Source organism: Eublepharis macularius, chromosome 5 (genome assembly GCF_028583425.1).
Source record: "Eublepharis macularius isolate TG4126 chromosome 5, MPM_Emac_v1.0, whole genome shotgun sequence".
NCBI lineage: Eukaryota > Metazoa > Chordata > Lepidosauria > Squamata > Eublepharidae > Eublepharis > Eublepharis macularius.
The window spans coordinates 98561311-98575043 of record NC_072794.1 but is presented as its reverse complement, the minus strand read 5'-3'; the positions used below and the strand labels follow the sequence as shown (position 1 = coordinate 98575043).

At 40.8% G+C, this 13733-nt stretch overlaps 1 protein-coding gene across 3 annotated transcripts in view; it reads left to right on the top strand.

Annotated features, from left to right (window-relative positions):
• RNF220 (ring finger protein 220) overlaps window positions 1–13733 on the top strand; it is a 389522-nt gene that overhangs the window by 131736 nt on the left and 244053 nt on the right. Inside the window, exon 2 of one of the 3 annotated variants that reach the window (XM_054980446.1) lies at window positions 9220–9294. The exons of the other annotated variants lie outside the window; for them this stretch is intronic. Within the exon in view, the coding sequence (XP_054836421.1) occupies window positions 9220–9294 (75 nt within the window). The remainder of the gene's footprint in view (window positions 1–9219; window positions 9295–13733) is intronic. 3 annotated transcript variants of the gene reach the window in all.

Here is a 13733-nt window from a genome sequence, read left to right as displayed (position 1 = left end):
TGCATCTTAATTTGACTGCACAATAAGAAGTTTTTTGCACATAGTTGTTAGAGATTCATGATTGGTCATCTGCTGGCTGTAGCCAGTTGCATTTTTTATAATATGGCATCAAGTGTATGAGATTAGCACTCTTCTCTTACTCATCTGAACAGCTCTTGTGTACACTTTTTTTGTCCAGTAATAAAGCTCTGCTAGTCATAATCACAGAAGTAATGCTAGTCATAGAAGTAACTCTACGTGTTTATCTCTCTCTTTTGCATATTTACATGCAAGTTGGTCTGGGCAGTTTTATCTTTACCACAATACTGGAGTGGCTTTGTGGTTTCACATAGCAGGCTATGGTCTGGGCATAGAAGGCAACGTCTGGGACAAATTCCTCCCACCCCACCCCATCCTCAGCCTCATAAGACTTCCATTTGCAAGTCCCCTGCTGATGTCTGTATGACCCCCAACCCTCATGATCGGCAGTGGTGGCTTCAGGCTGAAAGCAAACTGCTCAAGAGATTGGTAGCTTCTTCTCAGAAGCATGCCCCCCTTTAAGCACAGGGCTTGAGGAGTTCACCCCAATTTATCCTACCCTATCAATGTTTATGCCTATGGTGACAATTGAGAGAGACACAGGGAGAGAGGATTATTTGAACTGATGTCATATTCTGGGGTACAGTTGTAGCTGCTTGTGTGTGTATTACGTGCTGTCAAGTTGCCTCCGACCTGTGATAACCCTATGAATGAAAGACCTCCAAAACGTCCTATCATTAACAGACTTGGTCAGATCCTGCAAACTGGAGGACGTGGCTTCTTTTATTGAGTCAAGCCATCTCGTTTTAGGTCTCCCTCTTTTCCTGATGCCTTCCACTTTTCCTAGCATTACTGACTTTTCCAGAGAATTTTGTCTTCTCATGATGTGACCAAATTATGATAGCCTCAGTTTTTGCCATTTTAACTTCTAGAGAGAATTTAGGCTTGATTTGATTTGTCTTTTTGGCTGTCCATGGTATCTGCTAAACTCTCCTCCAGCACCACATTTCAAATGAATCCATTTTCTTCCTGCCAGCTTTCTTCACCGTCCAACTTTCGCATCCATACATGGCAATGGGGAATACCATAGTTTGGATTATCTTGATCTTGTTTTGCAGAGACATCTTTATCTTAAAGGAACTTTTCTAGCTCCCTCACAGCTGGTCTTCCAAGTCTCAGTCTTCTGATTTCTTCATGGCAGTCTCCCTTTTGCTTGATGATTGAGCCAAGGAATAGAAACTCTTGGACAATTTCAATTTCCTCATTTTTAACTTTAAAATTGTGTAATTCCTCAGTAGTCATTACTTTTGTCTTCTTGATGTTCAGCTGTCATCCTGCTTTGGTGCTTTCTCTTTTAAACTTCATCAGTAGTCATTTCAAGTCTTCATTGTTAACTGCCAGTAACATGGTGTCATCTGCACACAAGAACTGAGAAGCCTTGCTTCCAGCAGATGCTCCCCTTTGAGATGGGGAACCTTTCCCAATGGTTCCTTGTCAGAATATTTCTCATGTCTGACTTCCCCTTACCTTCGGAGAGCATTCATGTTAGCTCAGTTTAATGTTCTTTCTTCTGCTGTATTGTACGGAGGTTTAAGAAAATCCCATACTCCACTAGGCTTTGTGCATGTGGTCTGAGGGAGGTAGAAATTACTGAACACATTCTTCTGTATTGTTTATTTTATTGTGATATCCGTGCCGTGTATTTAGAACCTCTTCTGCAAAATCATGGACAATCTGGTGTCAGTAAGACTTTCTTCCTATTATTCACCCAAAACCATGAGGCCATTGAGTCCGTGCCTAAATTTCTCTGTTGTGCATCCAAGAGGAGAAGATTGGTTTAAAATATTCAGGTAATGGTGGTCTTCGTGCTGACTGTGCATGTTCACGTTGTTATGCCAATAAAGGTATTCTTAAATGGAATGGAATGGTGTCATCTGCATATCTCAAATTGTTAATATTCCTAATTTTCATTCCACCTTCTTCTAGATCTAATCCAGTTTTCCTGATGATATACTTTGCATAGAGGTTGAACAGAGAGAGAGATAATATGCATCCTTGTCTGACATTTTTGCCAATTGGAAACCATTCTATTTCCCCATATTCTGTAGGGATGTGTATCCTGAAAAGATTTGGGTTTCCCGCTTCGGGTTTACCCAAAGCGGGGGGAAATGCAGAAATACCAGAATTCCAAAGCGGCAAACTACTTTGGAATTCTGGTATTTACTCACTTCAGTATGCTCTTTAAAGATTTGGAGCTTACTGAAGTGAGGAGATCAACCCCTCAACCCCCCTGGGGCAACCCCTTCACCCCCCACCCACTTACCTGGCCAGCAGGGAGAGGGTGATGAGCTGGGCAGTGGGACACAGATGCAGCCACTGCCACGGTCCGGAGCTGGCTCCTCTGCCACTGCACTGCCTCCTCTGGGCCTGCAGGCCAGCAGGGATGGCCAGAGCCACCAGTGAGGCCGACGCCACCTCCACCACCAGTGACACCGGGGCTGATTCGGAAATCCTGAATCTTTACAGATCGGGTCCGATTTGGGTATTTTACCCAAATCAGAAACCCGAAGCGCACATCCCTAATATTCTGTCCTGACAGTAACCTCCTGTCCAGAGTATAGGTTGTACATCAAGACAATCAGACGTTGTTGCGCCCCCATTTCTTTTAATACTCTCCATAGCTTTTCATGATCTACACAGTCAGAAGTTTTGCTTTAATCTATAAAACACAGGATGATTTTCTTCTGAAATGGTCTGATATGTTCCATTAGCCATTGTAAATTTGCAACATGAACTCTAGTGCCTCTTCTGAATCCAGCCTGAACACCTAGCATTTCTCGTTCTATATATGATAAGAGTCTTTGCTGTAGAATTCTGAGCATCACTTTCCCTGCATGGGAAATTAATGCGACCGTCCAATTTTTGTTGCAGTATTTAGCATTCCCTTTTTTTGGAATATAGACTGAACATTTCCAGTCAGTGGGCCATTGTTTTGGGCCGTTTCCACACTACTTACCTTCATCCGGAACGCCACGGAACGTCACAAAAAAGTGGAAGATAGCATCTTCTCGTGCAACTTTTGCGCAATGTTGCAAAACTCGCACAAGAAGATGCTATCTTCCACGTTTTTTTCATGATGTTCCACAGCATTCTGGATGTAGGTAAGTAGTGTGGAAATGGCCTTGTTTTCCGTTTTTGTTGACAGATTCTTGTTAAGATTTTGATGGATTCCATTTCTGTAGCTTGAAATAGCTCTACTGATATTTCATCTACTCCAGGTGCTTTATTTTTCCCAATTGCTTTGAGCACAGCTTTTACTTCACTTTCTAAGATTTCTGGTTCTTCATCAAAAGATTCTTCTTTGAAGGTATCTCTCATCCTTCCATCTCTTGTATAGCTGCTTATACTGACAGATTGAATGTAACAATGTCTTCTGGTATGGGCATCATGGTCAATATTTTTTCCAATTTGGATTGGATTGTGCCTTGCCATGGCACAAATCTAGAAAGTACATTTTGTAGCAAACACATTCACTCTGACCTCAAGCCTCTCTGGTGTTGTGATTATTTCCCAATCATCTCTGGTACACAATAGTTAAAATGACAACAGAGAGAAGAGCACTTTTAACTGCTGGAGATGCAGCACTGGTGCAAGGTTATGCAGTGACTCATAGAACTTTTGTGTGTGTGTGGATTTTTCATGTGCTTCCAGTTTAGCGCTAAAGCATCTAGCTGGGATGTATCTGAATCTTTTAATAAGCATCCTGAAACCATGTTTTCCCAAGCAAGTATGGCATTCTTGAAAAGGGTTTTCTAATACTTGTCCTATAGAAGAAGAGGAACAACCATGTGCTAGGGCACTGAATCAAGAGCCAAACTGGCTGAGAGAGCAGGGTGTAAATGCTTGAAATATATTGAAATAAATAGGAAGGCAGTATTTTGCATCCATCTCCACATTCAAAGTTGGGTCTAGGAATTAGAATGTTTAGAGTCCATATTCTTCTTGTGGTAGACAAACCTAGAACTTAAAAACAAGATTTTATATGTCTGCTAAACCAGGATTGCCATGTAGTTTGACCGATTAATTGAGGAATAGCAGAAATGTTGCCGAAATCCAGAATTATCAGGGTTCAGAAATGCCCTTTGTCACAATATTGTGGACCATTATACTTCACCTGGGTGAGAAATAACCCAGACCCACTAGATTATTTCTAAACATCCATTAATTATGTTCTAGCAAGCCTAGGTTATTTCTGGATTGGAAGCCACGGAACGTCACAAAAAAGTGGAAGATAGCATCTTCTCGTGCAACTTTTGCGCAATGTTGCAAAACTCGCACAAGAAGATGCTATCTTCCACGTTTTTTTCATGATGTTCCACAGCATTCTGGATGTAGGTAAGTAGTGTGGAAATGGCCTTGTTTTCCGTTTTTGTTGACAGATTCTTGTTAAGATTTTGATGGATTCCATTTCTGTAGCTTGAAATAGCTCTACTGATATTTCATCTACTCCAGGTGCTTTATTTTTCCCAATTGCTTTGAGCACAGCTTTTACTTCACTTTCTAAGATTTCTGGTTCTTCATCAAAAGATTCTTCTTTGAAGGTATCTCTCATCCTTCCATCTCTTGTATAGCTGCTTATACTGACAGATTGAATGTAACAATGTCTTCTGGTATGGGCATCATGGTCAATATTTTTTCCAATTTGGATTGGATTGTGCCTTGCCATGGCACAAATCTAGAAAGTACATTTTGTAGCAAACACATTCACTCTGACCTCAAGCCTCTCTGGTGTTGTGATTATTTCCCAATCATCTCTGGTACACAATAGTTAAAATGACAACAGAGAGAAGAGCACTTTTAACTGCTGGAGATGCAGCACTGGTGCAAGGTTATGCAGTGACTCATAGAACTTTTGTGTGTGTGTGGATTTTTCATGTGCTTCCAGTTTAGCGCTAAAGCATCTAGCTGGGATGTATCTGAATCTTTTAATAAGCATCCTGAAACCATGTTTTCCCAAGCAAGTATGGCATTCTTGAAAAGGGTTTTCTAATACTTGTCCTATAGAAGAAGAGGAACAACCATGTGCTAGGGCACTGAATCAAGAGCCAAACTGGCTGAGAGAGCAGGGTGTAAATGCTTGAAATATATTTAAATAAATAGGAAGGCAGTATTTTGCATCCATCTCCACATTCAAAGTTGGGTCTAGGAATTAGAATGTTTAGAGTCCATATTCTTCTTGTGGTAGACAAACCTAGAACTTAAAAACAAGATTTTATATGTCTGCTAAACCAGGATTGCCATGTAGTTTGACCGATTAATTGAGGAATAGCAGAAATGTTGCCGAAATCCAGAATTATCAGGGTTCAGAAATGCCCTTTGTCACAATATTGTGGACCATTATACTTCACCTGGGTGAGAAATAACCCAGACCCACTAGATTATTTCTAAACATCCATTAATTATGTTCTAGCAAGCCTAGGTTATTTCTGGATTGGAAGCTGATGGTGCTTGCCTATTCCTTACTAAATGTCATTTGGATATTTATTGTATCCCTGTTCCATGCCTCATTGGTATCTTATATATTTTTATTTACGAGGCTAGCTGCAGGTCTAAAGTATTGTGTGTTGCATAAAAGACAGGGCTGAAGGAATGTGAGTGAAGTGTACCTTCTCTACTGATTGAAGAGAAGTTCACTAACATCCAGTCCACGGTATGGAAGAGCTTGCCATGCTTCTTTTGAGGTGACTTTTTAAAGCACAGAGAACTGTTGCGGATGTGGCCCCTTTATGCTGTCTAAACTGCTGTGAATTATGGCTTCTCCAGCCTCTAATTATGCAGTCAGCCCCCAATCGCCTGTTCCTAACAAGGCTGACAGGCTAATCTCTCAAGAGCCCTTAATGTGTTATCATCTCTTGCTGGGTGACCTCATATTTCTAACTGCTCCAAGAGGGAGGGAGGAAGGAAAAGTGTCGTTCTCCCCCCCCCCCCCATAAGCCTACGTCCCCAGGCTCATCTGTTCAGGCAGAAGAGATCGGCTCATCCATCACCCACCCCTTTTGGGCTATTAGATGATTAAAGACATTTTTTATAATATTTGGATGAGTTTCCAAAGCTTCCTGAAAAGTGTCTGATTAACACCCATTTAACCCCTCACTGGTCAGCTTGTAGACCCCAAGAGTGAGGGAAATACATCTGGGCAGGGCTAGGAGAGACACCTTCCTTCAGCTTGGATTTGTTCCATCTGTTCATGCCCAGAGTGACAAGGTGTTAATTCATGGTCCCTGGACCACCTGCAGGAAACACTTCTCTCACCCAACTGAGATCTGGTGGTTTGTGAGGTTTTAACGGTTCTGGGGAACAGGAAGTAAGAGGACCTCTGTTTGTTATGCAACAGGCAGTGGTAGGCACAGGATCTTTCAAGCTATGCAGACAACTTCTTGTGTATGGATTTCCTGTTCATCTGTAGTAGTATACGACCCTTATTAGGGCCATGATGTTTTGCAGTTCTGCAACCCAGTTAGGATAAAACCCTGAGATTCAAGCTCCACACATCTCTGACATCACTCAGTCTTTTGCTTCTTCCATATATCCCTGTGCCTATGCCAGTTTCACCTATAGAAGGAGACTGGAAAAACCCCATTACTACATTAGCCTTTTCCTGCCAAGCCCTGATCACACACTTCTCTTTGGGTAGTGACTATTCTGACTTCTCAGCCTCCCTAGCAATTTTGAATCTTGTTTTCACTATGTTTTTGTTTTGATTGGTTTCTTTCCTATAAAGTGCTGCAAAGCAAGTTTCCTAATGGTATTGACAAGTGATCTTTGCAAGAGATGAACTGGTAGATAAAACCAACTTTTCACTGCAAGGAAAATATTCTGCAAATTAATTATGCAAGGTAATCTTTGCAAGAGGTTACTTGCAAATTAATTGATATTTTTCTTCACAATTTGAGTATGTTAGAAAAGATCAAAATAAAATCTTCCATCTTAAATTAAACGTGGTTCATCCATGCATGAGAGTGAGGTGGTAATAGCAAGGCCTGGAGCTTGTAGAATGGACTTCAGTCTGCAGGTAGTGGATTGCATCTTAAGTGTTCCTTTGCATTAAAAAAAACTTGCATGCAAATGGAAAACTGACACACCAAGGAGAAAGTCTCCCTCACTGCCTCTTATTTACTTTGCTGGTTTTCTATTTTGTGGGCCAGGGGCCCCCAATGTGATGCCTGCGGGCACCATTGTGCCCACCGATACCTTTCCTGGTGCCCACCAGGTGTTTTTAAAAAGTAGGTATGGCTAGGTGGGGCTTTTGCTAAGCATGGCTTCTGATTGACTATTGGAGATTTTTAAAAACCCTACTTTGTCAGAAGCTGCTTCCGCAGCACAAGGATCTTCATTATGTGACTGAAGGTAAGCTGTAGAGGCTATTTTGTGGCTGACTTTGTCTCCCGTGGCAGCCATTCACCACACTGTGTCAGTGCTTGAAATGTGCCTGCAGGCTCAAAAAGGTTGGGGACCCCTGTTGTAGGAAGTGCAAAACATGGCAGAATATTCTAAAAATTCCAAAATGTGATCATTTATTTATTTATTTAAAAAAATTCTGTGCCATCTCTCCACCCAAACAGGGTCTCCAACCTTTTCCTGTAGCTTGAAGGAGTACGCAGTTCATTCTAGCTCGTCAGCACTCTACCATCACATTCCCATTGTAGTGTCCAGCATGTGCATAGTTAGGGCAGCATGTGCAAAGTAAGGGCACACTGCTAGCATAGCAGCATACCCTCACTTTTTTTCTCTTCAGTGACATTGCTAAGGGAAACAGCACCATTTTGGAGCGAATTTGAGAATAGACAAAACTAGAAAAATGGTACAAGATCGAGGAACCAAGTATCCAAATGAACACATGCAAGTGTCAGAGTGAGGATATCAATACATTTGGTTTAGCGAGAGGGTTAAAAAGTATGTTGCTGAATGATAAGTGAAATTTTTGGTTACTCTGCACTATGGAAAATCCAAATTCTATGTATGTAAACCAAAGTGTGCCTCTTAGAACAAATTTCATGTACCTTTTTACTCTGAAAGGAGGGCTGTACCATAGGGAGAGGGTCTCAGATGCTTTGCTAATGCGTTAGGAACCGTAGACATCACCACTATGTTGCATTGTATTCCTAGTAATGCTATGTCTTTGTAAACTTGTTTCTATTTACCCTATTGGCATTGTTTATGGAAATGTTCTTGATACTGACTGTACTAATCTCACACTGTGTAATCCGCCTTGAGTCTCAGTGAGAAAGGCAGACTATAAATGACATAAATAAATAAATAAGCATACATATTATATTCCCTAATTTATTCTGTTTCTAAAATCTTGTCTATCTGTCTGGAATCATGAAAGATATGAAGATCAGAGGAGTAGGAATAGAGGTCAGCCAGGAGAAGAAGCCATAGGACAGATAATTGTGCAAGGCGCTGATCCCTATATAATAGGAGCCCTACCCAAGGCCCTTTTTTATTTTCATAACTTTCTGCCAACCTTGTTCACATGTTTCTGGGCTTTGTATGCAATTATGAAAGCTGAATCTCTCAGCATCCTATGATTTATGTAAGTTTCTATACACATATAGTGTTTGGGTGTAGAATGTAGAGCCATGCATAATACCCTTTTCTGGGTATAAAGAACATAGAAAACCAGTATGTGAACTGGGTCTCTAGAGTTAAATTGATCATATATAAAGTGTTACAAAGCCCATTATTTAAGGGTGAATAGCTTTCCACCAGGTTGCCTGTGTGGGCTAAAGGTTGATTATCTTTCTCATACTGTTTTCACCTAAAATGGGTTACCCACCTAAAAGGGATTCATCAATATGCTTTTTCTTAACAGGGTTTCAACAGCATCATATATATGAGAGATGGAACAATTCTTCTAATTTTCAAGCCAGATTTTCTGGTGGGAAACTGTTGGGTGTCAGGGGAGATGTCTAAGAAAGACATTTTCTTGAGAAGTGTTCATTTTCTGCTTTGTTTATAAGTTCCTAGTACTTGAGAAAAAGCTTTGAGTGTTTAATCTCAGAGCGCTTGCTGAGTCTGGGAAATCTCCGCTGTTAAATGTCGCTTGCTCAGTTGTAGGAGTCAATTGATTGATCACTGTCCTTTGTAATGCTCATTGTCATATTTCATAATCTCAATTTCTTGTCAATTGATTGCCAGATAGAAGCGACAGCCAAGGAGGGCCGCCAGCGTCTGCAGGGGCCAGCCAGCGCATGGCATTAACTTTCCCTCTCTGTAAGTGTCTTATTCTTTTATTACTGCTGTGGGGTAGTTCTTGGGGGGGGGAAGAGATAGAACTCCCATATGTGTAAATAATAACAATTTGGGGACAGTTGTCTTGCTAACATTACCCAACATGTTGCATCTAGTGGGCAGGAAAAGAGAACATTAATAAAATTAGTTTTTAAAAAATCACTGTGTTGTATTTGGTTGGGAACAGAACTCATAAGTCCTTGCTCCTTGGCTTTTACTGCTGCACTTTACTAAACCTTAAATGTTCTAACACAACTGGAAACAAATGAAGCATTTTTCTTGTCTAGAACACTTCACAATAGCAATTAGTTTATATTTCTTCTTTTTTAAAGGGAAATGTTAAATTACTGAAGAAGTATTGGTTTGAGAATAAGGATGAAAGATATTCAGTCAACTTAACTGAACAGTAGGTTCAGGGTATCCAGTGCAGTAGCTGTGTATAGGACAGAAAATGAAACTGCTGGATTGAGTGAGACCAGTAAATATCCTTAGTATTACAGTAACTAGCAAGGAATGTTATGGCAGATGTGCGGCTGCTTTGCAGTGATCCTAATTTATGAATGTGTTTATTGTGTATGTCCTTGTGGGCATTATGCAGTTCAGGGATTGAAGTCTTCTATAGAATGTGACCTGCTGAGAACCTCGGTTTTCATTTAGCCCCCCCCCCCCCAAGTTTCTAGATCTCAATGTTTCTGAGAAAAGTTTGAAAGTAATGTCTGATGAAGGTTCAGAAAGCAATGGGTATTTTAAATAGGGTTTAGAGGAACACAGCCAAACCCTTTTCCCTAGTCCTTGTTCCCTTGTTTTTCCTTCAGCCTGGTGTTACTTATCTTTCTTTGGCTGGTACCACCTGCTCTCATTGCTGAAATATTCTGAATACAGCAAACCATACATACTGTAACCAGATAAAATTATGAAATTAGTTGGCATTATGAACTTTCCTTGAACTTGTTTGAAATATAGAATTTATATTCAGCACAAGAGGCACAAGGAATGTGCCGAGACATATCCAACTGTTGTGTGCATGATGTGTTTATAAGTGCAATGTGGAATGCAAATAGAATCTTAAAGGTATGCATGTCTTGGGGTCTGTGTCTGTATACAGGCCTTTGTATATAGGCAGTATCCTAGGTTGCTTGAACACAGTGATGATGCCCCATCATGTCATCTACTAATACAGAGGCATTTGCAGTGGCAACAGTGTCCACATAGGACGATTCTGTGTACTTTAATGGGTACATTTCAGTCCAACTACTCCTCTGTCAGCTAGCTGTTGGGGGCTGGGGGGAAGCAAGCAAAAGGACTCTGGTGATGGGAGAAGTGGCACCCCCAGAGAGACGATGGCAGCAAAAAAGTGTTGATGTGTGCATGAGGTTAAAAAATCTGCACATTCCTGTTCACATAGCCTGTAAATCTACTTGGACTGTGGATCATACAAAGAAAGATTGTAGCATAGTAGGCTTGGAAAATACCAAAGCAAATTGGGGTGGACCCTGGAAAGTGAACAAATGGAGGATGACATCAGGTGGATGCTCTGAAAAAAACTGCTCCAGTTTGAGAACTAGGGCAGAGCAAAACATCCATGTGGAAGCAACCCTATTATAGGAAAATTCTGCATATCTCTTTTTCCCTTCAGCTGCCCATTGTATCTCCTTTTTACTAGGAAAACCAGTGAAACCTTTTTCTCTTCATCTCACATCATTTTGGATATCTTTGACAGTTTCTGAACACCTTTGAGTTATTTCCCCCCTCCAAGGTTCATCTAGGAATTGTAGAGTGTGTTCTTGAAAAGGGCTAAACTGCCTGGGATATTGGCTGCTTTGATGGCTCCAGAACCAGTTTCCCTTGGCAGTGCTTTGTTTCTCCCTTCCCGACCCTTACAGGAAAGTATGTGCAGAAGTAGAGAAACCGACCTTTGGCACATTTATTGACACTCCCAGAGTTCATACTGCAACTCTACAATCTTTCCCTGAGATTATTAAAAATTAATTGATCACTTTTATATCCCCCCATGGTGCCCGACTCTGCTGCAAGAGGGGCCAAGGGGAGGAGGGCGTGTGCAGGCGTAGCAAACACACTGATAAATGTTAATTACTCTTTTATGGCCCTTGTCAAATTCCAAAGCAAGTCATAAATTCATTAAACTCTAACGGATTAAGCACATGCAGCTTATTTAGCCACCATAAACAAGATCATTTGGATGTTGGTTTTTCCCTTTTTATTGCTTCAGCAGCAAAAAAAGGGGGAAAATAGACTCAGGAGCTGTTGATGGGTCTGAAAAGTTGGCAGTAGCTAATACTCTGCTGCTGATGCTTCTTATTACTCTAATGGCATGGAGTGCATGGGATTATTTTTGTTTTGTAATTGTATATCTATGTGTGCACTGTAATTGGCATATTGAATTGTTATTGAACTGGTCCCAAAAAATGAGCTACAAAACAGGCACATCAACAGCTCCTTTCACAGGACCAGTTTGCTTTATTGAAAAATCATTCAGGCTTTCAAGTTATCAGCTACCATAGAGATTACAAATTTTTTCACCAGTGGAAGTTGGTCCAACACAGGACATCATGTTACTTGTTTTGTGTCTTCCTTGCCTCCTTTCAGAATCTTGTTCTAATTTTATTTGCTTAAAAGTGGGATTAGTTATCTACACACAGCTGATAAAATCTAAGGACCCTATATTGTAACTTGTTGTGGTCATGCATGTTAGTATAGGACCAGGGCAAGAAGGAACAGTTAGGGAGTTCCAGAAAACATTTTATTCACATGAATTACAGAGTTTATATTATCAGAACAGCGGTATGAGAGTTCCAGCAAAAACATGCAGCCTTTTTCTGCTGCTAAGGTACAGTTGCTTCCTCAGTGAATCTCACTAAATTGGAAAGTGCATCTGTTTCAGGAACATCACATTTTCTCAGGACTCATACTGCAGAATTTTGTCTCTTTGGGAAATGTGATTGTTCCTCTGGCTAGGAGATCCAGTGCTTTTACACTTACAGACTGGTACTGGGTTTTTCAAGTGTCAAAAGAGTGTTTTAATTAGTGACTGTGCTCTTGCAACTCCCACTCTCTCAATTTTCCACGGGCTGGGTTGTAAGGTGTCTTTCCCAGGGAGATGTAACAACCATACAGGGTTGTTGTAAGAACTGAAGTATATGGGAAGCTCTTTGAACACTCCGAAGTGCCATATCAGTCATAAGCATTATACAATAATATACATCCTCAGTGGAAGGCAGGGAGCATATCTGCAAAGCTAAAACTCAGAACTTTCCCTCAACCCTAACTGTGTGTCCCTGCTTTCTGTTTGGTACAAAGTGCACTGATAAGCACTCAGTGATGGCATTGGTCTTGGAACTGCCTATCAATGCATTGGGATGTATGTGGGGCTCCCTTTCTCCTCTAGACATCAAGACCTGCCCCTAGGTTTGATGAATTTATGAGCATGGGAGTGGGTAATCAGGGGTTAATGGAACAACTGTGTCCTGAGCTTCACAGTAGCTAACAGCCACCAGCTAATAACTTTATGGCTTCAAAGCAAGACATTTATCATGCTGAAGTTTGTTTATGCACTGGTTATATGGCACATGGTGGCAGATCTGTGTTGGGCTGATAAATTCTAAATGACAAGGCTACTGAGCAGGGCTTGCTAAGTCCAAAAGACCAGTAGCTTTTTCCTGAACTCTGTTTTCCGAGATAAGGATATTTCCCCCTCTTTTGTTTTATATGAACAAAAAATAAATACATTCATTGACTAGAAAAGAACCAGGTATTGGTTAGGGGTGTAAAGGAGAGAAATAATATGTTTTTTAAAAGTAAAAAGCTCAGGACCTCTTTTGGAGAGGGGTTAATTCTTTGCATCTGTGTAGTATCAGATCCTAGTTGTACCTGACCAAGCATGTTAAGAAGTGGGATTCGCAGGTCTCTGTTGCAATCTTTACCATTCAAGCAGTTTTGTGAGTTCTGAGCACAGGAGAGAAAGTGCCACAGACAGTTGTATTATTACAGCACTCTGTATAGGTTTGTATGCCAAACCCTCAAAATTCCGCACTAAAATGTTGAAATTATTTGGATAGACTAAATACAAACCCAGCACAACTATTTCCCTAAAGGTGTTTGATTTGTGTCCCATGACATCTTGTAAAATTTGGCATTTATTGGGTGGGAGAGATGGGTGGGAGAGATGGTATCACATATAGAGGAAGGGCTAGAATGATCCACATGAAGGAACAGGGATCTTTTGCAAAGAACAGGAGCTTGACTCCTATTCTTTGGTCACAGGGAAATACCTCACAATCTCCCTGAATTTTGAGGCTTGCAGTGATACTTTCTGAACCATTTCTGCCTTTTCCCATCAGCATGAGGTCTAGAAATGTGCACATTTGAAATTCCTCTTCTGGAGTTGTAATACTAAGTAGAGT